A 25,198-nucleotide genomic window follows, 5' to 3' on the forward strand; every position below is an offset into this window, starting at 1 on the left:
AGGAACATTACACCTTAGAAAAAAGCAGAATATGCATTTTTCTCAATTGCTGATAGACCATTCTCCAGAGAGACCACACGTAGGGTCACAAAGCAAGACCCAATATATTTAAAAAGACTAAAATTATATAAAACAAATTTTCATTTAAAAAGACTGAAATTATACAAAACAATTTTTCAGATCACAATGAAATGAAGTTGGAAATCAATAACAGGTGGAAGGCTGGAAAATTTACAAATATACAGAAGCTAAAAAATACACTCTTAAAAAACCAGTGAGCCAGGAAGAAAGAGAAATCAGTAAATCAGTAAATATCTGGAGGCAAATGAAAATAAGAACACCACATATCAAAATTATGGGATGCAGCAAAGATGGTGCTGAGAGGGAAATTTATTGCCCTAAATGCCTATATTAAAAAAGAAGAGCAAAAATCAAGGAATTATCTGTTCACTTGGAGAAACTAGAGAAAGAACAGAAAACTAACATCGAAGCAAACAGAAGGTAAGAAATAAAGATTAGAGCAGAAATAAATGAAATTGAGAACATGAAAACAATAGAATCAACAAAATCAAAAGCTGGTTCTTTGAGAAAATAATAAAATTGGTGGACTCTTTGCTAGGCTGACCAAAAAAGAGACAGGTTGCAAATAAATAAAATCGGAAATGGGAGAGGGGACTTAACTACTGACTCTGCAGACATAAAGGAGATGACAGGATACTATTTATTTGTTATATGCTAATAAAACAGACAACACAGACAAAACGGACAACTTCCTAGAAAAGTATGAACAAACAACATTGACTTAAGAAGAAATAGAAGACCTCAACAAAATGAATCACAAGTAAAGAGACTGAATCAGTCTTCAAGAAGCTCACCTCAAAAGAAAATTCCAGGAACAAGAAGGTTTACATGTGAATTCTACCAAGTATTCAATAAAGAAATAGCACCAATCCCATTAAAACTCTTCAAAAAAATTAAAGAGGGAAAACTACCTAATTCATCCTATGAAGCCAACATCACCCTAAAACCAAAGCCAGACGAAGATACAAAACATGAAAATTACAGACTAATCTCTTTAATGAATATAGATGCAAAAATCCTCAACAAAATACTTGCAAATCGAATCCAACAGCATATTAAAAGAATTATACACCATGATCAAGTGGAATTTATTTCAGGTATGCAAGGCTGGATCAACACAAGAAAATCAATTAATGTAATACCCCACATTAGTAAATCAAAGCAGAAAAACCACATGATCATCTTGATTGATGCAGAAAAGGTATGTGACAAAATTCAACATCCTTTCTTGTTCAAAACACTCCAAAGGATAGGAACAGAAAGGAATTTCCTCAACATGTTATAGGGGATATAAGAAAAAAATCCACAGCTAATATCATACTCAATGGAGAGAGACTGAAAGCTTTCCCTCTGAGGTCAGGAACAAGACAAGGATACCCATGTCACTACTGTTATTCAACATTGTACTGGAAGTTCTAGCTAGAGCAATTAGTCAAGAAAAAGAAATAAAAGGCATCCAAATTGGAAAGGAAGAGGTCAAACTTTCACTGTTTGCAGAAGACATGATACTACTATACGTTGAAAATAATGAAAAAGCTACAGCATAGCTAGAGCTAATAAATGAGTACAGCAAAGTGGCAGGGTACAAGATCAACACCCAAAATTAGTAGTGCTTCTATACACTAGTAATGAGCAATATGAGGAGGAAATCAAGAGAAAATTCCATTTACAGTAGTAATCAAAAGAATCAAATATTTAGGAATAAATTTAACCAAGACCACAAAAGACCTATACACAAAAAACTACAAGAAATTGCCAAAAGAAATCAAAGAAGACCTAAATAAATGGAAGAACATACCATGTTCATGGTTTAGAAGATTAAATATAGCTAAGATGTCAATTCTACCCAAACTGATTTATAGATTCAATGCAACATTAACTAAAATCCCAACAACTTACTTTGCAGAAACAGAAAAACCAATAACCAAATTTATTTGGAAAGGCAGGCTAAAAATATCTTGAGAAAGAAAAATGAAGAGGGAGGTCTCACACTACCTGACTTTAAAGCATATTACAAAGCTACAGTGTTCAAAACAGCATGGTACTAGCTTAAAGATAGCTATATTGACCAATGGAATAGTCTAATAAATAGACTAAGGACGAATGATCTCTGAATGGATGTCAAGCCAACGCAACTGGGGAAGAAGAGCCTTTTCAAAAAATAGTGTTTGGAGAACTGGATATTCACATCCAAAAGAAGGAAAGAGGACCCATACCTCACACCTTATACAAAAATTAACTCAAAATGGATCAAAGACCTAAACATTAGAGCTAAAACCATAAAAACTTCAGAAGAAAATGGAGGGAAATATCTCACAGATCTTGTGATAGGAGGTGGTTTCCTAGACCTTACACCCAAAGTGTGAGCAATGAAAATAGAAACAGATAAATGGGATCGCCTCAAAATTAAACACTTTTTTGCATCAAAGCACTTTGTCAGGAAAGTAAAAAGGCAACCTACACAGCATGGGAGACAGAATTTGGAAACTATACATGAAATAACGGTTTAAAATCCAGAATATATATATAAAATCCAGAATGTATAAAGAGAATCTACAACTCAACAATAAAGAGACAAACAACCCCATTACAAAATGGGCAAAAGACCCAGACAGAAATTTTTCAGATGTGGAAATACAAATGGCTCAGAAATCTATGAAAAGATGTTCAATCTCACTAGCTATGAGGGAATTGCAAATCAACACCACAATCAGATATCATCTCATACCTTCTAGAATTGCCATTATAAAACAGAAAATTACAAGTGCTGGAGTTGATGTTCAACAGGACTGATTGTAAAGATCCAGAAATGGATAGCACAATACTATTTAACGTTAGCACAAAATCATAAGTACACTGAACGAAGATGCTTGTGAGTATGGTTGAGGGAGGAGGGCTGGGGCCATGTAAGACATCAGAAGAAAAGACAGAGGATAAGGACTGGGATGGTATAACTTACTGATGCCTAGAATGGACAATGACGATGATTAAATGTATACATATAAGAATGTGCTTGCATGAGGGAGAACAAATGAATGTCGACATTGCATTTGTTGGGATGGGATGGTATACAGGGAAAAAATACAATCAATGCAAACTAGGGTCTATGATTGAAGCTGGCAAAACCCATGGTAAGGACAATGGCCCCTCCCACACTCAAACTAACAACTGTTCAATTTTCTTTATCCAGCCAACCAACAGAGGATGGAAAACAAGTCAAAAGCAGCCGTTAGCATATGGGAGCCATGGTTAGTGTATTCTGATCAAGAACTACAGCTGCAAGGCTGGTTCAAACCAGACTTGGGAGCAAGCACAGAAAGGACTAACCTGTCCTAAGATAAAGCTTGGCTCATTATAACAGTAAATTTCCTCCCTTTAGGAAGAGTTTAGATGCCATTTTTTGAACACGCTTATGTATTATGCATAAAAGACAGTGATTAGCAAATGTGCGGGGAGCCGGGGTAGAGGGATGATAATGGGGTATAACAGAGAAGTACAAGTTAGCTCAAGTCGGTTACAATGTTAGGCTCAGCCCCTGGCCCCTTGCCTCCGCAGACACAAATATTAAAGCTCCTTATCTTACCTTTGTGGCTAACTCCCTTTGTCAATGGCACCAATGAGGGCCTCCTGCTCAGGTCTGGGTTTTCCTGGTAATGTTCCCATCACTCAATTGGAGCCCCTTGGTACATCCCCCATATTTGGTTGAGTCCCTCCTCCAGGCTTGCTCTGACTCTAGCAGAAACCTGGGGTTCTTACTGGAAACTTGGGAGGGGATCACGGAGAGGGGATTTAAATGACTTTCCAGAGGTGATCGTGCCACTGGAATGATGGCAGCTGGTACAGATAGGGACCTTCCTTCCTTCTGTCAGGTGAGTTTGTTCCTGTTTTCAGTTTTTTCATCCTTTGTTTATATTTCAAATTGTGCTTTGGTGGAGTGAATGCAGAGGCTTCGAGGTTTTGAGTCCCTCTATGGGCAACACTTTTTGGGTTGCGGCATGCCTGCCTCACTCCTATAACTTTAGTTTAGTCTCCTGAATCTTTTTTCATTTCCTTTTCTTATTGGTTCCTTGACATGGGGAATGAACTGTCTACTCTGAAATGCTCTCCACCTGGATGCATTCTTAATAATTGGTCTAAATTTGGGGGAGACCCCTTGAGGCAAAAGAAACTGATTCTCAATTTTAATTTAGTTTGGCCACAATATGATCTGGAGGATGGAGAAAAGTAGCCCCAAGACAGATCTGTTAACTTTAATACCATTCTACAATTAGACTTGTTTTGCAAAAGTAAGAAAAAATGGGCTGAGATACCATATGTTCAGGCTTTTATGGTTTTATTTGGGGACGAGGAGATGAAATGGCAGTGTGGTCTGAGGGTGTGTTTCCAGAGGTGGCATGGCAATTCAGCATCCACCATTTTAGAGAATGGGGTGGGGGGAGGTCACCAGCCCTTGATGCGCCACCCGAGGACCCATTAGATGATCCTTTATGCTCCCTGCCCCCTTGATGCCACCCCTTCTGCCATCCCCACCTCCATCACTGTTCCTGGGACAGTTACCGTCTCCTCCTCATACATGAAATGGTGCCCGATTTGGCCACGGAGTTGTCTCTCTTTGGACAAGACCCACGTGCCAGGCCAATATCCCCTGAGACAAATACTGAATGGTATGAATCCCATGGATTTCTCTTTGTCTACACCTCCTTTACCACCTTGAACATGCTCAAATGGAAAAACAACACACCTTTCTATTGGGCCAATACCAAGAAATTTACCAGCCTTTTTATCTCTATTTTTGCCACCCATAACTCCAACTGGGCAGACATTCAAGCCCTTCCAGATGTCCTCTCTACCCCAGCGGGGAGGCTCATGGTCTTAGAAAAAGCAAGGCAGGAAGCAGAGGCAATTTGTCAAGGGCCTCCACAATCCCATTTATGCCTCACAAGCAGAAGCCATTCCTGAACTGACCCTCAATGGGATCTGAATGACCTGAGGCAAAGAAACTCTCTGGACCACTATAAAGTTTGTATGGTGGGAGGGCTGCAGAATGAGACTCCAAGGCAGAAGTCATTGACTAAAATCCAGGAGGTGCAACAGGGGCCCCAGGAAAATCCTTTGGCTTTCTTGGAAAGAATTTTTTGAGGCATACAGGTGGTACACCTATACTGATGAAAAGCCAGAAAACAGCAGGCTGATACATATGGCCTTTATCAGCCAAAGTGCCCCTGACATCTGCCATAAATTACAGAAACCGAATGGTAGACTAGGAATTCCCACATCCTAGTGTTCTTTAAAGTATACACAAATAGAGATCAGGCATTGGAGAGGAAACAGCAAAAGCAGATGAAACAGCAGGCAGCACTCTTTGACCAAGGCCATTACTCAGAGAAGCTGCCCTGAGAAAAAAGAGGAGCCAGGACAGAGGTATAGGCCACAACCACCAAGAAAACCTCAGTGGAGCCAGCTGCCACTAGGCTCCCCCAACAATGCACCTATAGTAAGACGAGGGGCATTGGAAAAAGGAATGTCCCAAGTTGGGTTTGGGGAAAGCAAGATTCCCAGATAGTTAGTAATAATGATAGAGGGTTCAGGACTTCCTGGAAGATGGCGGCTTAGTAAGACGCGCGGATCTTAGTTTCTTCTCCAGGACACCTACTAGGGGAGTAGAAACGATACAGAAAGCGCCCAAAGCCACAACAGAGATAAAAAAGACAGCGTACCCCATCCTGGAACGGCTGGCTGGCTGAGAGAAGCAGCTCGGGTGAGATCGCCGAGGCGCGCGGGCCTTACCGGGCGGGGTGGCAAGCGGCCGGAGTTACTCCCTTCCCCCTTCCCGGGCCGGCTGGGAGAATTGGAGAGGTGGTCCCCTGAAACCAAGGCGACTGGCGCCCACACCACGCGCAGCCCCCGGACCAACTGAGAGAATTGGATCGGAAACCCCCAGGCCGCGGAGAACGGTGACCCCGTGACTCCCGGGGAACGTGCACTCTCTCGGGCGGGCCGCTGCCGCTGGCGCCCTCCCGCCACGCTTGTTGCCCAGGGCCGACTAGGAAATTCGGACGGGCTCTTTCCCTGGCTGCGGCGACCAGCAACCCTCCCTGCGTTCGGACACCCTCCCTGCGTTCGGACCCCGGGCCGGCTCAAGCCGCTTCGGCTAGCGAACCCCCAGGACGGCGAGAGTTTTCCAAAGTTTAAGGTCCCACAGCACCTTTTACTGGTGGGACCCGCAGACAAACGTGTGCCACGAGCGCCACCTACTGGGCAGGATAAGAAAAACAGAACCCAGAGATTTCACAGAAAAATATTACAACCTTGCTGGGTCCAACACCAAGAGAAATCTGAATAAATGCCCAGACGCCAGCAGCAGAAGATAACTGCCCACGCTCAAAAGATTGAGAATATGGCTCAGTCAAAGGAACAAACCAATAGCTCAAAGGAGACACAAGAGCTGAGACAACTAATGCTGAATATACGAACAGAAATGGAAAACCTCTTCAAAAATGAAATCGATAAATTGAGGGAGGACATGAAGAGGACATGGGCTGAACATAAAGAAGAAATAGAAAAACTGAAAAAACAAATCGCAGAACTTATGGAAGTGAAGGATAAAGTAGCAAACATAGAAAAAATAATGGATAGCTACAATGATAGATTTAAAGAGACAGAAGATAGAATTAGTGATTTGGAGGATGGAACATCTGAATTCCAAAAAGAAACAGAAACTATAGGGAAAAGAATGGAAAAATTTGAACAGGGTATCAGGGAACTCAAGGACAATATGAACCACACAAATATACGTGTTGTGGGTGTCCCAGAAGGAGAAGAGAAGGGAAAAGGAGGAGAAAAACTAATGGAAGAAATTATCACTGAAAATTTCCCAACTCTTATGAAAGACCTAAAATTACAGATCCAAGAAGTGCAGCGCACCCCAAAGAGATTAGACCCAAATAGGCGTTCTCCAAGACACTTACTAGTTAGAATGTCAGAGGTCAAAGAGAAAGAGAAGATCTTGAAAGCAGCAAGAGAAAAACAATCCATCACATACAAGGGAAACCCAATAAGACTTTGTGTAGATTTCTCAGCAGAAACCATGGAAGCTAGAAGACAGTGGGATGATATATTTAAAATACTAAAAGAGAAAAACTGCCAACCAAGACTCCTATATCCAGCAAAATTATCCTTCAAAAATGAGGGAGAAATTAAAACATTCTCAGACAAAAAGTCACTAAAAGAATTTGTGACCAAGAGACCAGCTCTGCAAGAAATACTAAAGGGAGCACTAGAGTCAGATACAAAAAGACAGAAGAGAGAGATATGGAAAAGAGTGTAGAAAGAAGGAAAATCAGATATGATATATATAATACAAAAGGCAAAATGTTAGAGGAAAATATTATCCAAACAGTAATAACACTAAATGTCAATGGACTGAATTCCCCAATCAAAAGACATAGATTGGCAGAATGGATTAAAAAACAGGATCCTTCGATATGCTGTCTACAGGAAACACATCTTAGACCCAAAGATAAACATAGGTTGAAAGTGAAAGGTTGGGAAAAGATATTTCATGCAAATAACAACCAGAAAAGAGCAGGAGTGGCTATACTAATATCCAACAAATTAGACTTCAAATGTAAAACAGTTAAAAGAGACAAAGAAGGACACTATATACTAATAAAAGGAACAATTAAACAAGAAGACATAACAATCATAAATATTTACGCACCGAATCAGAATGCCCCAAAATACGTGAGGAATATACTGCAAACACTGAAAAGGGAAATAGACTCATATACCATAATAGTTGGAGACTTCAACTCACCACTCTCATCAAGGGACAGAACATCTAGACAGAGGATCAACAAAGAAATAGAGAATCTGAATATTACTATAAATGAACTAGACTTAATAGACATTTATAGGACATTACATCCCACAACAGCAGGATACACCTTTTTCTCAAGTGCTCATGGATCATTCTCAAAGATAGACCATATGCTGGGTCACAAAGCAAGTCTTAACAAATTTAAAAAGATTGAAATCTTACACAACACTTTCTCGGACCATAAAGGAATGATGTTGGAAATCAATAATAGGCAGAGTGCCAGAAAATTCACAAATACGTGGAGGCTCAACAACACACTCCTAAACAACGACTGGGTCAAAGAAGAAATTGCAAGAGAAATTAGCAAATACCTCGAGGCGAATGAAAATGAAAACACAACATATCAAAACTTATGGGACGCAGCAAAGGCAGTGCTAAGAGGGAAATTTATTGCTCTAAATGCCTATATCAGAAAAGAAGAAAAGGCAAAAATTCAGGAATTAACTATCCATTTGGAAGAACTGGAGAAAGAACAGCAAGCTAACCCCAAAGCAAGCAAAAGGAAAGAAATAACAAAGATTAGAGCACAAATAAATGAAATTGAAAACATGAAAACAATAGAGAAAATCAATAAGGCCAGAAGTTGGTTCTATGAGAAAATCAATAAGATTGATGGGCCCTTAGCAAGATTGACAAAAAGAAGAAGAGAGAGGATGCAAATAAATAAGATCAGAAATGGAAGAGGAGACATAACTACTGACCTCACAGAAATAAAGGAGGTAATAACAGGATACTATGAACAACTTTACGCTAATAAATACAACAATTTAGAGGAAATGGACGGGTTCCTGGAAAGACATGAACAACCAACTTTGACTCAAGAAGACATAGATGACCTCAACAAACCAATCACAAGTAAAGAAATTGAATTAGTCATTCAAAAGCTTCCTAAAAAGAAAAGTCCAGGACCAGATGGCTTCACATGTGAATTCTACCAAACATTCCAGAAAGAATTAGTACCAATTCTCTTCAAACTCTTTAAAAAAATCGAAGTGGAGGGAAAACTACCTAATTCATTCTATGAAGCCAACATCACCCTCATACCAAAACCAGGCAAAGATATTACAAAAAAAGAAAACTACAGACCAATCTCTCTAATGAATACAGATGCAAAAATCCTCAATAAAATTCTAGCAAATCGTATCCAACAACACATTAAAAGAATTATACATCATGACCAAGTAGGATTCATCCCAGGTATGCAAGGATGGTTCAACATAAGAAAATCAATTAATGTAATACACCATATCAACAAATCAAAGCAGAAAAATCACATGATCATCTCAATTGATGCAGAGAAGGCATTCGACAAGATTCAACATCCTTTCCTGTTGAAAACACTTCAAAAGATAGGAATACAAGGGAACTTCCTTAAAATGATAGAGGGAATATATGAAAAACCCATAGCTAATATCATCCTCAATGGGGAAAAATTGAAAATTTTCCCCCTAAGATCAGGAACAAGACAAGGATGTCCACTATCACCACTATTATTCAACATTGTGTTGGAGGTTCTAGCCAGAGCAATTAGACAAGAAAAAGAAATACAAGGCATCAAAATTGGAAAGGAAGAAGTAAAACTATCACTGTTTGCAGACGATATGATACTATACGTCGAAAACCCGGAAAAATCCACAACAAAACTACTAGAGCTAATAAATGAGTACAGCAAAGTAGCAGGTTACAAGATCAACATTCAAAAATCTGTAGCATTTCTATACACTAGTAATGAACAAGCTGAGGGGGAAATCAAGAAACGAATCCCATTTACAATCGCAACTAAAAGAATAAAATACCTAGGAATAAATTTAACTAAAGAGACAAAAAACCTATATAAAGAAAACTACAAAAAACTGCTAAAAGAAATCACAGAAGACCTAAATAGATGGAAGGGCATACCGTGTTCATGGATTGGAAGACTAAATATAGTTAAGATGTCAATCCTACCTAAATTGATTTACAGATTCAATGCAATACCAATCAAAATCCCAACAACTTATTTTTCAGAAATAGAAAAACCAATAAGCAAATTTATCTGGAAGGGCAGGGTGCCCCGAATTGCTAAAAACATCTTGAGGAAAAAAAACGAAGCTGGAGGTCTCGCGCTGCCTGACTTTAAGGCATATTATGAAGCCACAGTGGTCAAAACAGCATGGTATTGGCATAAAGATAGATATATCGACCAATGGAATCGAATAGAGTGCTCAGATATAGACCCTCTCATCTATGGACATTTGATCTTTGATAAGGCAGTCAAGCCAACTCACCTGGGACAGAGCAGTCTCTTCAATAAATGGTGCCTAGAGAACTGGATATCCATATGCAAAAGAATGAAAGAAGACCCATCTCTCACACCCTATACAAAAGTTAACTCAAAATGGATCAAAGATCTAAACATTAGGTCTAAGACCATAAAACAGTTAGAGGAAAATGTTGGGAGATATCTTATGGATCTTACAACTGGAGGCGGTTTTATGGACCTTAAACCTAAAGCAAGAGCACTGAAGAAGGAAATAAATAAATGGGAACTCCTCAAAATTAAACACTTTTGTGCATCAAAGAACTTCATCAAGAAAGTAGAAAGACAGCCTTCACAATGGGAGACAATATTTGGAAATGATATATCAGATAAAGGTCTAGTATCCAGAATTTATAAAGAGATTGTTCATCTCAACAACAAAAAGACAGCCAACCCAATTACAAAATGGGAAAAAGACTTGAACAGACACCTCTCAGAAGAGGAAATACGGATGGCCAAGAGGCACATGAAGAGATGCTCAATGTCCCTGGCCATTAGAGAAATGCAAATCAAAACCACAATGAGATATCATCTCACACCCACCAGAATGGCCATTATCAACAAAACAGAAAATGACAAGTGCTGGAGAGGATGCGGAGAAAGAGGCACACTTATCCACTGTTGGTGGGAATGTCAAAGGGTGCAACCACTGTGGAAGGCAGTTTGGCGGTTCCTCAAAAAGCTGAATATAGAATTGCCATACGACCCAGCAATACCATTGCTAGGTATCTACTCAAAGGACTTAAGGGCAAAGACACAAACGGACATTTGCACACCAATGTTTATAGCAGCATTATTTACAATTGCAAAGAGATGGAAACAGCCAAAATCTCCATCAACAGAAGAGTGGCTAAACAAACTGTGGTATATACATACGATGGAATATTATGCAGCTTTAAGACAAGATAAACTTATGAACCATGTAATAACATGGATGGACCTAGAGAATATTATGCTGAGTGAATCCAGCCAAAAACTAAAGGACAAATACTGTATGGTCCCACTGATGTGAACGGACATTCGAGAATAAACTTGAAATATGTCATTGGTAACAGAGTTCAGCAGGAGTTAGAAACAGGGTAAGACAGTGGGTAATTGAAGCTGAAGGGATACAGACTGTGCAACAGGACTAGATACAAAAACTCAAAAATGGACAGCACAATAATACCTAATTGTAAAGTAATCATGTTAAAACACTGAATGAAGCTGCATCTGAGCTATAGGTTTTTGTTTTGTTTTGTTTTGTTTTGTTTTGATTTTACTATTATTACTTTTATTTTTTTCTCTATATTAACATTCTATATCTTTTTCGGTTATGTTGCTAGTTCTTCTAAACCAATGCAAATGTAGTAAGAAATGATGATCATGCATCTATGTGATGATGTTAAGAATTAATGATTGCATGTGTAGAATGGTATGATCTCTAAATGTTGGGTTAATTTCTTTTTTTTCCGTTAATTAAAAAAAAAAAAAAAAGAGAAGGGATAATTGGAGATGAAGGGATACAGACTGTACAACGGGACTGGATATAAAAACTCAGAAATGGACAGCACAATACTACCCAATTGTAATGCAATTATGTTAAAACACTGAATGAAGCTGCATGTGAGATATAGGTTTTTTGTTTTTGTTTTTTTTGTTTTTTCTTCTTTCTATTATTGCTTTAATTCTTATTCTGTTGTCTTTTTATTTCTTTTTCTAAATCGATGCAAATGTACTAAGAAATGATGAATATGCAACTATGTGATGTTATTAAGAATTACTGATTGTACATATAGATTGGAATGATTTCTAATTGTTTTGTTAATTCTTTTTTTAATTAATAAAAAAAAAAATAATGATAGAGGGTTCAGACACCAAATCGGCCTGGGGATCCAGGGTCTGGGACTTCTTGGCCCTAATCCCTATCTCCCACCATGAACCCTGGGTACAAGTGAAGAAAGGAGGAAAACTGTTGGATTTTTCAGTAGACACAAGAGCCACAAATTTAGTCTCAAACATGAGAGTGGGCTCCTTGTCAAAGGACACTGCTGCTGTCACTGGCATCTTCAGCTGGGGACAATTTCAGCTGCCTGTCCTCACTGGAAGGCAAAGCAGGGGCTAAACAGGACACACACAAGTTTTTAAACATGCCAGAGTGCGCTATTCCATTAGTAGGATGGGACATGCTTACAAAATTGCAAGCCCAGATTTCATTTGGTGCTGACCACCTTGAAATTAAGGTGCCAGACCATCAAGTGATGGCTCTGCAGGCTGCTCTCCTGCTCTTGGGTGACACTGTAGCTGGGACTATCATTCTGCCACAGCTGGAGATTCTGCTTGACCCACTTGTTAGGGCTTACGGATTTCTGGACCAAGCCAAGTGGGTTGGTCTCAATTCAAGTAGAACTGAAAGAAGGGGCTAGACCTGTCAAGGTAAAGCAATACCCAATCCTGCTGAAGGCCCAACTGGGCATTCTCCCCATCTTGCACCATCTTGAGGCCATAGGCATGGTGAAACCATGCCAGCCGGACTCCAATACCCCAATCCTCCCAGTACTGAAACCAGGCACAAGAAATGAATGCCAGTTTGTACAAGACCTCTGGGCTATAAACCAGATAACAAAAGACATACACCCTGTGGTCCTCAATTTGTACACCATTTTAGCCACCCTGGATTCAGCGCATACCTGGTGTTCAGTGGTAGATTTAAAAGATGATTTTTTTTGCAACAGTCTGGAGGAAAGCTCCCAGGCCATTTTTGTGTTTGAATGGATGGACCCATCAAATAGCCAGAAGCAGCAATATGTTTGGACAGTGCTCCCACAAGGACTCAAGAACCCCCCACACTGTTTGGGGAACAACTGGCTCAGGATCTGTGGGAAACCTTAAATGGAGACATGGAAGGCCAATATGTGGAACATTTGGATGAGATTTTAGCTGCTAACTCATCAGAGGATGCTTACCTAACGGTCACTGTCCTGATACTAAACTGTTTGGGAGCTTTGGGTTATAAAATCTCTCAGGAAAAGGCCCAGCTAGTAAGGCAAGAGGTCAAGTATCTGAGGTTCCAGATAGCAAGCGGAAAGAGGAGCCTCATAGCTGACCGCATCAGTGCAGTCATTCAGTTCCAGAGGCCTAGAACCACTGGTAGCTGAGGGCTTTCTGGGCATGGCAAGATTTTGCTGCATCTGGATTCCCAATTTTGGCCTCATGGCCAATCATTTGTAAAATGCCCTAATAGGAAAGGAAAAAGCCCCTAGTGTAGGACTCTACTTGCGAGACAGCCTTTAAGGAAATAAAAGATAAGTTAACCACAATTCCCACCCTGAGACTCCCAGACCTATGAAAGCCCTTTGATTTGCTTGTGCATGAAAGGCAAGCCATAGCCTTGAGTGTGGTGATGCAAACTCTGGGACATGACTCCAGACCAGTGGCTTATTTTGCAAAAGGCTTGGACAATACAGCAAGAGGATGGCCACCCTGTCTAAGGGTTGTGGCTGCTACCTGTAAGCTACTGTAGAAAATTGATAAGTTTATCCTGGGTCAGCCCATTACTGCACACTGCACACCAGGTCCTAAGTTTGTTAGAGGAAAAGGAGATATTTGGCTGACCCAGGGCAGACTCAGCAAATACCAGGTGATGCTTCTGGAAAACCCTTAAGTAAAGTTGTAGGTGTCCCCTATTCTGAACCAGACCTCCCTGTTTCCATTTGAGCAAGAAAGGGAGCCTATATATGATTGTGTTGAGGTCCTAGAGGAAACTTATATAGTCCATCCAGACTTGAGTGATACTCCACTTTCAGATCCCAATTTGGACTTCTTTACAGATGGCAGCAGTTATGTGGAAAATGGACTGATAAAAAGCAGGGTATGCCTTGGTATCTAGAGAGTATATCTTAGAAGTCACACATTTAACACTATAGATCTTGGCTCAGAGGACCAAACTAACTGCCTTATTGTGGGCACTGGAGCTAGGGACAGGAAAAAAGTTGACCATTTATATGGACTCAGAATATGCCTTCTTAATTCTCTATGTACATAGAGTCATGTGGAAAAAGACTGCTGTCAGCAGGAAATCAGGAAGCAAAACCTGGTAATATCTTTTTTTTGGGGGGGGTGCGGTGGGATGCATGGTCTAGGAATCCAACCTGGGTCTCCCGCATGGAAGGCAAGCATTCTACCACTGAACTACCCGTGCACCCTGGTTATTTAGTTTTTCAGTTCCTAGAAGCAGTGCAGGGTTGCCATCAGGTAGCAATAATAGTTTACTACAGGGATCACCAAAAAGGCAAATGAACAAGGCTGACCTTGCTTTAAAAGCAGCAGCATGAAAAGGTTGGAAACCAGACCAGATCATTGCACTCACATCCCTGTAGTTGGCCCAGCAAATCACTGAAGTTTTCCACCTGGACTATGAGGAACAAGACCAAAAAGGGCCATAGAATGGTGCTTTGCAGATGACAATGGGAACCTACATACCCCCCTAGAAGGATGGATTAAAAGCTCCCGGCGACTTCTTTTGCTACCTCATAGTTGGTGGAGCTGCTTGACTATTACTACCATCAAGTAATTCACTATAGGCAGGAGACCCTTTAAAATTTCTTGAAAACAAGAGTAGCCGGACCATGGCTAGCAAAAATCATGCTTGTGTCATCAGAAAATGTACGATTTGTATGCAGAACAACCCAAAGAAGATCTTTCCCCCACAGGAGAAGGCAATGCAATACCGAGTTGACTACATGAGGACTGGCAAGTTGACTTCACGGTAATGCTGAGTGCAGTTGGAAGGTTTAGATACCTCCTAGTAGTTGTAGAAACCTTTTCTGGATGGGTAGATGTCCAAGCTGCACAGAAACGGCAAAGGCAGTGGCTAAATTCCAGTTATAGAAGATCATACCTCCGTTTGGATTCCCAAAGTCTATCCAATCTGACAAGGGACCCACCCTCACTTCACAAATAGTGTAGAAAGTTTCCGGATTGTTAGGAATTAATTGGAAGCTCCAGTCAGTCTGGAGATCTGAATTTTCAGGAAAAGTAGAAAAGATGAATCATACACTTTTTTCCTTTTGTATACTATACGGTGGGGTCACATTTCATTAGTTTTCCACGTGAGTATCCCTTTATTGCAGCACAATTTGTTGAATTTTCATTTGTTTGGTTTTTGTTTGCTTGGTTGTTTGTTTTTTGGGGAAGTGCATGGGCCAGGAATTGAACCCGGGTCTCCTGCATGGCAGGCAAGAATTCTATCACCAAGCTACCCTTACACGCTGAAGGTGAATCACATTCTTAAAAAAAAGGTTTAGTAAATCTGTCAGGAAGCAAATTTAACATGGACAGAGGCACTGCCAACAGCTCTCCTCTGAATCAGAGTGGCCCCTAGAGCAGGCTTAAATTAAGCCCATTTTAATGAATGTATGGGAGACACTTTTTGGGACTGGGAAGTGAAAAGGCTCCCCTCACCATTGAAGGGGAATTACATGCTTAGTCTAAAAGGTTAAGAGCTCTGACTACAGTTATGAATCAATATGCTAACTCTCATTTAGCTTTCCTAATAGATACTCTTTACATTCTGAAGCCAGAAGACAAAGATCTGCTAAAGATTTAGAGAAACAGGCAGTGAGAAGATCAACTGCTTCCCAAATGAGAAGGACCATACATTGTGCTCCTCACTATCCACTCCTCCCTTAAACCGCAGGGAATCAAGCTGTAGGTCCATTACTCTGGTGTGACAACATACAACCCAGAGTCTGAGACTGCTAAGTAACTGCACACAGAAAAAAAAATCTGGAGAATATTTAGTATACTACCAATCCCTTAAGTGACCTCAAGTTGCTGTTCTGGAGGAAAAATGAGCTACACGCAACATGACATCCTGGCAGAAGCAGTTTTTAGTCCCTCTTCTGGCCATGGCCATTATTACACTGCTGCTCTACAAAGTATTCAGTTAACTAGCAACCTAACTAATTGTTGGCTCTGTCTTTTCCTTAGGACCACCTATGTGGCTGTTCCCATACCAACGCTCACATGGTATTCCTTCATTAGCCTCAATATCCATGGGGCCATTGACACTTAGTGGAATCTTCAAGTGCTCATGAGTACCCTCAATAAATCTTCATTCATGCATATCTTCGGGAGCATGTCCAAAAAACTTTTCTCTGCGTTGCCTCTCCCAGAGGACATGTCCTATGGGTTATATAACCTTCCAAACCTAACTGAGGGGGCTCTACCTTGGGAAGTTCCCTGACCAGGCATGGAACATTTCTATCTGGTTAACACCTTCCTCTCCCCATTTTCTTGCCAAAGTTTTATATTTAAAGACCTTGGGACCCCCTATTTCTGAATACTACATAAAACTGCCCTTGTCCCAGGCTATGAAATTGCTTGACAGACCACCCCTTAAGAGAGGGTTTGTGTGAAATATGGAAGTGGTAAAAACTAATTGCTGCCAAGGGAGACCCAAAAACATATACTCCATTCTCATAGACTCCTCCACCCCAAACAGGCATTATACCTGGTTCTATCCATGAGGAAAGCATCCTAACCTCATGTTCTAGTTTGCTAGCTGCCAGAATGCAATATACCAGAAACAGAATGGTTTTTAAAAAGGAGAATTTAATAAGTTGCTAGTTTACAGTTCTAAGGCCGAGAAAATGCCTCAATTAAAGCAAGTCTACAGAAATGTCCAATCAAAGGTATCCATCCAGGGAAAGATACCTTGGTTCAAGAAGCCTGATGAAGTTCAGGGTTTCTCTCTCAAGTGAGAAGGCACATAGTTAACACAGTTAGGGCTTGTCTCTCAGCTGGAAGGGCACATGGAGAACACGGCATCATCTGCTAGTTTTCTCTCCTGGCTTCCGGTTTCATGAAGCTCCCCGGGAGGTGTTTTTCTTCTTCATCTCCAAAGGTCACTGGCTGGTGGACTCTCTGCTTCATCATGCTGCAGCATTCTCTGCTCTCTTCGAATCTCCCATTCGCCAAGGTATTTCCTCTTATATAGGACTCCAGAAACTTCTCAAGACCCATCCAAATGGGTGGAGACATGTCATCACCTAATCCATCTTAACAACTACTCTTGACTAAATCACATCATCCAGGGAGATAATCTGATTACAGTTTCAAACATACAGCATCGAATAGGGATTATTCTACCTTTATGAAATGGGATTTTGATTAAAACAAGGCTTTTCTAGGGGACATACATCCTTTCAAACCAGCACGCCTCATCTATGATAGTACCACACACTATCTGTTCTTTGACAGCGAGACAGGACACGATCCCCAGACAGATCGCCAGTTTGGAGCAGTTTTGGCAATCTCCATTCCCCAGCTTGAGAAAACCCATGCCTTGGGTAATATATTTTATGTCCCAGGGGCCCATACAGGGGCAACTGATAACTTCTCTTTCTCTGCCTCTTTAAATATGAATCAAGGAACATCATCTGTGGCACCTCAGCTTACCTCACTCTCCCTCCGAAGTATGGGTTTGGATATGTGATGCCAAGATAGGTGTTGTATGTGACAATGTCTCCATTCCCTTCCCTATCACCACTGAGTTCCTCCCCTTGTGCAGGGGGGCTCTCTACTGGTTCCTCTTCTTGCATTTCTGGGATGAGCATTTCCACTGGATTAGCAGCCACCTCCTTTTATGCAACAGCACGCTTGTGGCAGGCCATGGGAAGAAATGTCCAACAACTAGCCATCTCGATGCTAAGAGTATAAAAACAATTAGACTCCCTTGCTGAGAGGTAGTACTAAAAAATCAGAGGACAGTGGATCTCCTAACCACTGCTCAAAGGGGAACCTATGTTTTCTTGAAGGAGGATTGTTGCTATTATGCGAATGAGTTAGGAATAGTGCAGCAAAGCATCAAGGATCTGAAGAAAAAGGAAAATAACCTTACCTTCTTGGTGCCCAGTTTCCTGGGCAAGTGCCTACTGCCCCACTAAGGGCCACTAGTTACTTTGCTTTTAGTTTTAACTTTTGCCCCATTAGGGCTACAGGATGCCTGCAAAAATTCACTAAGAATCACATAAAAAAACATGCCTGACCAGCTCATGTTTCACTAGGATACCAACCTCTAAGGACCATAGGTTCCCTACGAGCTCCCAGATCACAGGCAGAGACCCTTTTCTACTCACATCACCCCTAGTCAGCAGGAAGAAGCTACAGAACATGGACCTTTGGCCATCATCACCCCTAGGGCCTCACATGAAGCAACATGTGAACATAAGAAAAGGGGGGACTGAGGCTGGCAAAACCCACGATGAGGTCAATGGCCTCTCATGCACACAAACCAGTAAAGGTGAATTCTCTTTATCCAGCCAACCAAACAGAGTAAAAAACAGCCAACAGCATCCAGGAGTCATGATCAGAGTACCATGTTAAGAACAGCAGCTGCAAGACTAGTTCACAGCAGACTTTTAGCAAGCACAGAAAGGACTAACCTGTCTTAAAGTCTGGCTCATTATACTAGTAAATTTCTTACCCTCAGGAGGAGTTTAGATGCCATTTTTTTTAACAAGCTTATGCATTATGCATAAAAGACAGTGATAAGCAAATGTGTGGTGAGCTGGGGGGGAGGGAAGGTAATGGGGTATAAGAGGGGAAATAAGTTGACGCAAGGAGTCAGTAAATTGCAGCATTAGATTTGGCACTGGCCCCTTCCCTCTGCAGATGCAAATAATAAAGCTGCTTTCCTCACGTCCATGGCTGACTTCCTTTAAGAGGGCACCCTACTCAGGCCGGGTCTCCCCAGTATCATAGTTAACAGTAATACTGTAATAATATATCTTCAGTGAATGTAACAAACGCAACATGTCAAAGCTAAATGTGAATAAGTGGAAGATACTGGGAAGAGGTATGGGATCCTTTGCACATTAAGTGGAAACATCCTCCTACAGATTGTGGTGGTGAAGCCATGGCTATGTAATTATATTGGGAATCATTGATTTTTTCCTTAGGTTGGATTGTAAGATGTGTGAATATAACTGTTTAAAAATGAACAAAGAGGGGGTGCACAGGTGGTTCAGTGGTAGAATGCTCACCTTTCATGTGGGAAACTCAGGTTCAATTCCTGGACCATGCATTCAAAAAAACAAAAAAACATGAAGAGATAAAAGTGTGGGAGAAAATATGGTGAGAGTTGTATCTATTAACTGTTGGTAGGGAAATAGAGTGGTGCAACCCTTCTGGACAGCAGTGCAGTAGCTCCATAGGAGGATAAGAGGGGGACTACTGTATGATCCTACAACCCTGTAGTTAGGTGTATACTTGGAGGAACTGAAAGCAGGGACAGGAATGGACACCAGTACACTAGTATTTATGACTGCGGTGTTCTGTTTTGTAATGGACGGAGGTGACTTAAGGGTACATTAACTGAGGAATGGAAGGGGAGGAAACTGGTGCGTACATACAATTGACTGAGTGGCTACAAGAAGGAATGAAGTTGAGAGGCACACAACTAGGCGAATGAACTTTGAGGACAGTGTTGTAAATGAAATAAGCCAGAAACGATAAAACAAATATTAAACACCTAATTATAAAGACTAACAACAACGTGCAAATTCTGAGGATTGATTTTGAGAGCATAAACTATAGTTTATGCTGTAATAGGTTCCTAGACTGTAAGCTCTTATAGCAATCACATCTACTCTGGAGTTATAACTATTATTTCTAAATTCTCAGATATTGAGCTCTTTGTGCATAACCTGGATGTTCCCTGGAACTTCGATTATTTGTGTGATACCTGAGACTCAGAGCTAGAGTTCTGCAGCTATGAAAGTCAGCCGAAAAAGTGATCAGACCTCAATTAGAGATATGAAGGAAGTTGATCTGGGTAGGACTAAGGCAAATCAGACTAATGGGTAAAGGATGATATTGGCTATATTTTTAAACTTCAACTTCTGTGTGAGACCAAAAAAAGAGATGTGCAAAATATCTATTTTTGGTAGCAACTGTCTAATCTAACTTGTATGGACAGCTTATTTGAACACCATAACTACATAGGAACCTTGAATAGGGAGTGAGGCTTTGTAGGTTTGTACAGGTTGGGGTGATGCCCTGATACATCCCAGAGCCATCTGGGCAGAAGATTAAAAATATCTGCAAATTTCCCTTGAGGGACTGGAAAAAAAGGTTGAAATATTTAACTTTCCCACCTGGGAACACCTGATATTTTTGCAAGCATTGGGGAGTACCAATTTGATGGGCCAGGCCCTCGATTTTGGGGCTTGCCCTTATGACATATAATCAAATAGAGTTAAGAGGCCATTGTGAGGTTATTCTTACGCTGTATACAGATATTCCTTTTCAGTTTTTGCTGTATTGTAGTAGCTAGAGGGAAGTACCTAAAACTGTTGAATTGTAAATCAACAGCCTTGATTCTTGAAGATGACTAAATAACTATAGAGCTTTTAAGGTGTGATTGTGTGATTGTGAAAAACCTTGTGACTGAACAGATGAGTAAGAAAGCAAAAAGACAAAAAAATAAAATAAAAAATAGGGGGGAGTGGGATAAGGGGTATTTTAGGTACTCTTTTTCCCTTTGATTTTTATTTTTGGGAGAGTAGTGAAAATGTTCGAAAATCCATTATGATGATAAACACACAACTATATGACAATACTATGAACCACTGACTGTACAATCTGGATGATTACATGGTATGTGAATATACAATATATCTCAAAATTTCATTTATTTAAAAAACATCTCTTAATTCTATATTGGCTACTATTTCACAAATCTATTTCGCATTTAGAAATGAAGCACCAGTTTCATTTGAGATGTTATGAGAATTTGAAGAAAGACAAAAATAAAAACTTAACTTCAAGTCTTTAAATACATTTAAAATAATTTAACAACATAATAGAAGCATTTAGATATGGCTATCCATAATTGAGAACCTAGCAAAAGATCAATTCCAGATCTTCAGGACAATCAACCTTTGGCTCTAAGTTTTAAAGTAGAATATAACAGTATCCACAATTAAAATAATATGAAAGAATATGTCTGGAGTTTTTAATTGATACTAACCTTTGAAAACTCATCTTCCCTCATGGTCAAAAGGTGTCTTAAAGTTATATCCCTTTCCTGTAGAAAAGGAAAAGATACTACTTTTCAATATAAATAAAGTAATAGAAGAGAAGCAGGCCAGGATACATAAGTTAGTAATATGTCCAACTCTCAAATAACTTCCAATTTTCTAGAGAGGACAGGATTGCAGATATAGAACTACACTACTGAGTAGACGTTAATGAATATCATAATACCTATATTAAATTTTTTAAAAAGAATAAACAAATCTAGTTTCCCAGATTCAAGGAAAAAAACTGCAATTTATGCTTGCTTATATAAAAAGAAAAGCACTTCTATGAAGTTTGACAGAAATTAGGTTTTATGGAAAATGAAAAATTTCTAATTGCACCAAATTAAACCATAAATAACATCTACTTTTACTCAATATTTCTCAAATAGGAAGAAGTTTCAAGATTGTACAATACATCCCAATTGTGAAATACATGAACAGAATGGGCATATTTCTGAAGAGAGTCTGTATTAAATCAACTGTGCTTTACTGCTTTAGTATCATCATCTAGCTGGTAATAATTATCATTTACTCAAATCTCATGATGTACACATAAAGTACTAAGACAGTTCTTGGCACATGATGTTTATTTCAAGATTAAAATGGAGTTTACTACAAATTACAGAGAACAGTGCAAGTGATTCTCAATTACAGGCATGCTTATTTCATTTGCTAACCAACAAATAAACATATATACATAGCTCCTGTAAGTTATCATATGAAATCTTACCTTTAATAAATCTGTCATATGTTCAAGTCCAAGACCATGTAAAAATACTTCCAGATCTCCAAATGCTGTATATGAACTATGAATATTTATAGCAATGTCAACTTGAGAAAATATTTACAAATGTATAAACAATAAATAAACGTATATTTATATTTGAGAGAGAGAAAAAGAATGAGTGGGAATGAATCTATGCAGAACATATTTGCAAATTTGTATACGGGACCTATGAATGAGCAGGGTTTCCTAGGCCAAGATAAAAGTAAAGAGAGAAAATGGTCATGGTAAAATGTAGCTCATCATATTTAAGAATTACAATATTTGCCAGCATGTATCATTAGTAAGAAATTGTATATAAAAATCTCTTTAACTGCAGTAAGTAAAAATTTATGGCAGTTTCATGGTCATACATGGAATAATTGCGTTCAGAGAAAAAATATACTTTTAATTTTAGTTTTATAACATCAGAAACATCCTAAAAAGAATTAGAAAACAAGATGTGGTGTAATTTGAACACTAATATAAAGGTAATCTTAAGAATAAAGTTTACTATTACTGCATTTTATTTAATGCAAAGTTTACATTTAAAGTAAAAAGTTATTTTCTTAGTGTTAGTTAACATACATAAAGTTTTTAGTATTCTAGAGAAAAAAAACACTTAAAATCCTGATATTTCTAAATAACATTTAAAAATATTTGTAAAAGTTTAAAATGTATATATTAAATAAGTCACCTCATTTATCACAAATCATTAAAACATGCACATTTTTTCACATTGTAGGTATGATTTCGAACTAAAACATTGTTACCTAAATATGTGATCTTTTTCTTTATCAGAATCTGTTGTCAATAGTTTGTAAATAGTCTCTTCTTTACTTAGTTGTTGAAACTTTTCTTCCAATGAATTTAAAGTCAAAGAAAGAAAGCTGAAGATCTGAAAAAGTTAACAAGTCACTCAAATGTAGTTAACATTATTATATACTATCACTTTCACTTAAAATAAATTGAACATATGATTATTTTATATCTAGAAAGGAAATTTTAAGAAGGTAAGAAGAATTGTAAATACTTTCACAACTTACTGCTCTGAGAAGTTTATAAAATCTAGTAAATATTTCCCTGACTTAAAATAATAATTAGCAAAGAAAAAAATTACATCTAATTCAAAATAATAAAAATTAAAGGAAGATAATATAATCCATAATTATATTATACATGTAATATATATTATATGTCCATAATATAAACAACAGAAACTAAAAATTCCATTTTGATTAAGTGACTAAGAAAGATAAAGTATCAGGGTAGTACTTAAAATACATCGTTAAGTGGGGAGAAAGTAATAAGCATGTCTAAATGCATACAAATCCCAACTTAAATCTCAAAGAGACATGGTGAAATTTGTTACTTTAAAACCTAACTGCTTAGGTGGTCAAGATTATGCCACGTAAAATAAAATGTAAATGTAAACAGGAAAAATACAAGATCAAATCTCACTTTAAGAAACAATTTATAACTTAACCTTTGATATTAATTAATGTCTCACTATGGCAAATTCATGTCATCTACTCTGAGTTTAATAATCTAGTAAATGAATAATAAAGTTTTATAAGTTTCCAAATTTTCAAAGCTAAGGAGAAAACTATAAATTTCTTTTAATTTAATAGAACTTTAGCGATCAACATTTACTTTAGAAAATTTTGGAATTATAGATTTTATTTGTGAAATGATAGGCATGTTTATTAGATTCCTCAAAAAATTAGAGGCTATTTAGTTACATGCATTATAAACAACAGGGTCTGATAAATATATGATAGCACCTTTGTAATATCACAGGCTTTCAAATTCAGAAACCCAGTTTTAAAAACTCAAAACATGAAACTTAGTTTTAAGATTGCACTCTATTTGATCCTTGCTTAGAAATTATAGACTTTAAGCCAAAAGCTTTAATCTTCAGGCCAAGTATTTCTATCAACAAAGTATCTAATATATGGTAAACATTCACTATCAAGTTTAAATCTAAATGACAATAAATCATATACCCTACTATGTTATCACTTAATCATATGCTTTGTCACATGATAGAAGTAAATGTTGCTTTAAAGGACTTAGTTTTTAAATGATCTAATATCTATAAATTAAAATTACAAAACTGCTTAAATTCATACTCAGATTTTGAGATTTTACCAGCTTTCTCAATACATTGACTCATTTTTAAAAACTGGGACCAGTTTGAAATGTAAACAGACAGCCTATAACAATTTTATTCTTGAAACTTTATTATTCCTTTATACTCTTTAAATGACCACAATCTAAAGGCCTATTTAGTAAAAGGCAGACACCACAGTAAAATAAATTTTCATTAATTGGCTGGAGGAAAAATACATATTTAAACATTTAATAATAGCCAGATAAATTATTGTTTCACTTGTGCATTCTAACAAAATAATATAAATGTTCTACAAATGTTAGATAACCTAACATGTCATAGAAAAATTATTTTAGTATATAGAAGGATACCTCCAGATGTTTATTTCTTTTTGCAATCTCACTTGGTGTCTTTCCATCTTTGGTTTGTAGCCTTTTATTAGCTCCAAGTTCAAGTAACTTCAAAACTACATTTTTATGACCCTGACGTGCTGCCCATGTTAAAGCCTGTAAGGCAGGAGGAAAGGAAGATTGGTTAGAAGAGAAAATGTGTATGATACAGAGAAAAAAGTTTTCAACAGTATTTATGGCACAATAAAAAAGTGAACGTGGTTAATTACTGTTATGACGCAGTCTCTTAATTTCACAATAGAACATAAACATATCTCCAAGTTGTAATGGCAAAGCAGCCTGCCAGTGCTCACTGATTTTATAAAATCAAATAATGTTTAACACAATCAAACAATATTAAGGAAAAATATGATGTATCTGCTAACTAATAGTGTTTTTTATAAAAAAAGAATTCTATGTATATTCTTTACTGCAGGCTTTGTAGTTAGAGCTTCCAGCTTCTTTTGTCAGGGTGAGAACCAAAGACATGAAATAATAATGTTTTATTACTTCAGGTCTTGCTTTTCTCCAACCAAACAACAATTTTATCCCAGCCCTTTTACAGTTATTACCTTTTAAAACTCGTTTTATGGATTAGCGACAATAAG

The 25,198-nt window shown here is 38.4% G+C and overlaps 1 protein-coding gene across 4 annotated transcripts in view; it reads right to left on the bottom strand.

Annotated features, from left to right (window-relative positions):
- Positions 1-25,198, bottom strand: part of ASZ1 (ankyrin repeat, SAM and basic leucine zipper domain containing 1) — a 131,066-nt gene that overhangs the window by 35,849 nt on the left and 70,019 nt on the right. For 3 of the 4 annotated variants that reach the window (XM_077163645.1, XM_077163638.1, XM_077163666.1), the window contains exons 6-9: positions 24,573-24,707; positions 22,862-22,986; positions 22,056-22,131; positions 21,274-21,330 (exon numbers count right to left, since the gene is read on the bottom strand). In XM_077163645.1, the coding sequence (XP_077019760.1) occupies positions 21,274-21,330; positions 22,056-22,131; positions 22,862-22,986; positions 24,573-24,707 (393 nt within the window). The remainder of the gene's footprint in view (positions 1-21,273; positions 21,331-22,055; positions 22,132-22,861; positions 22,987-24,572; positions 24,708-25,198) is intronic. The other variant, XM_077163656.1, reaches the window with a different exon arrangement.

This window comes from Tamandua tetradactyla, chromosome 1, assembly GCF_023851605.1.
Source record: "Tamandua tetradactyla isolate mTamTet1 chromosome 1, mTamTet1.pri, whole genome shotgun sequence".
In the NCBI taxonomy this organism is placed as follows: domain Eukaryota; kingdom Metazoa; phylum Chordata; class Mammalia; order Pilosa; family Myrmecophagidae; genus Tamandua; species Tamandua tetradactyla.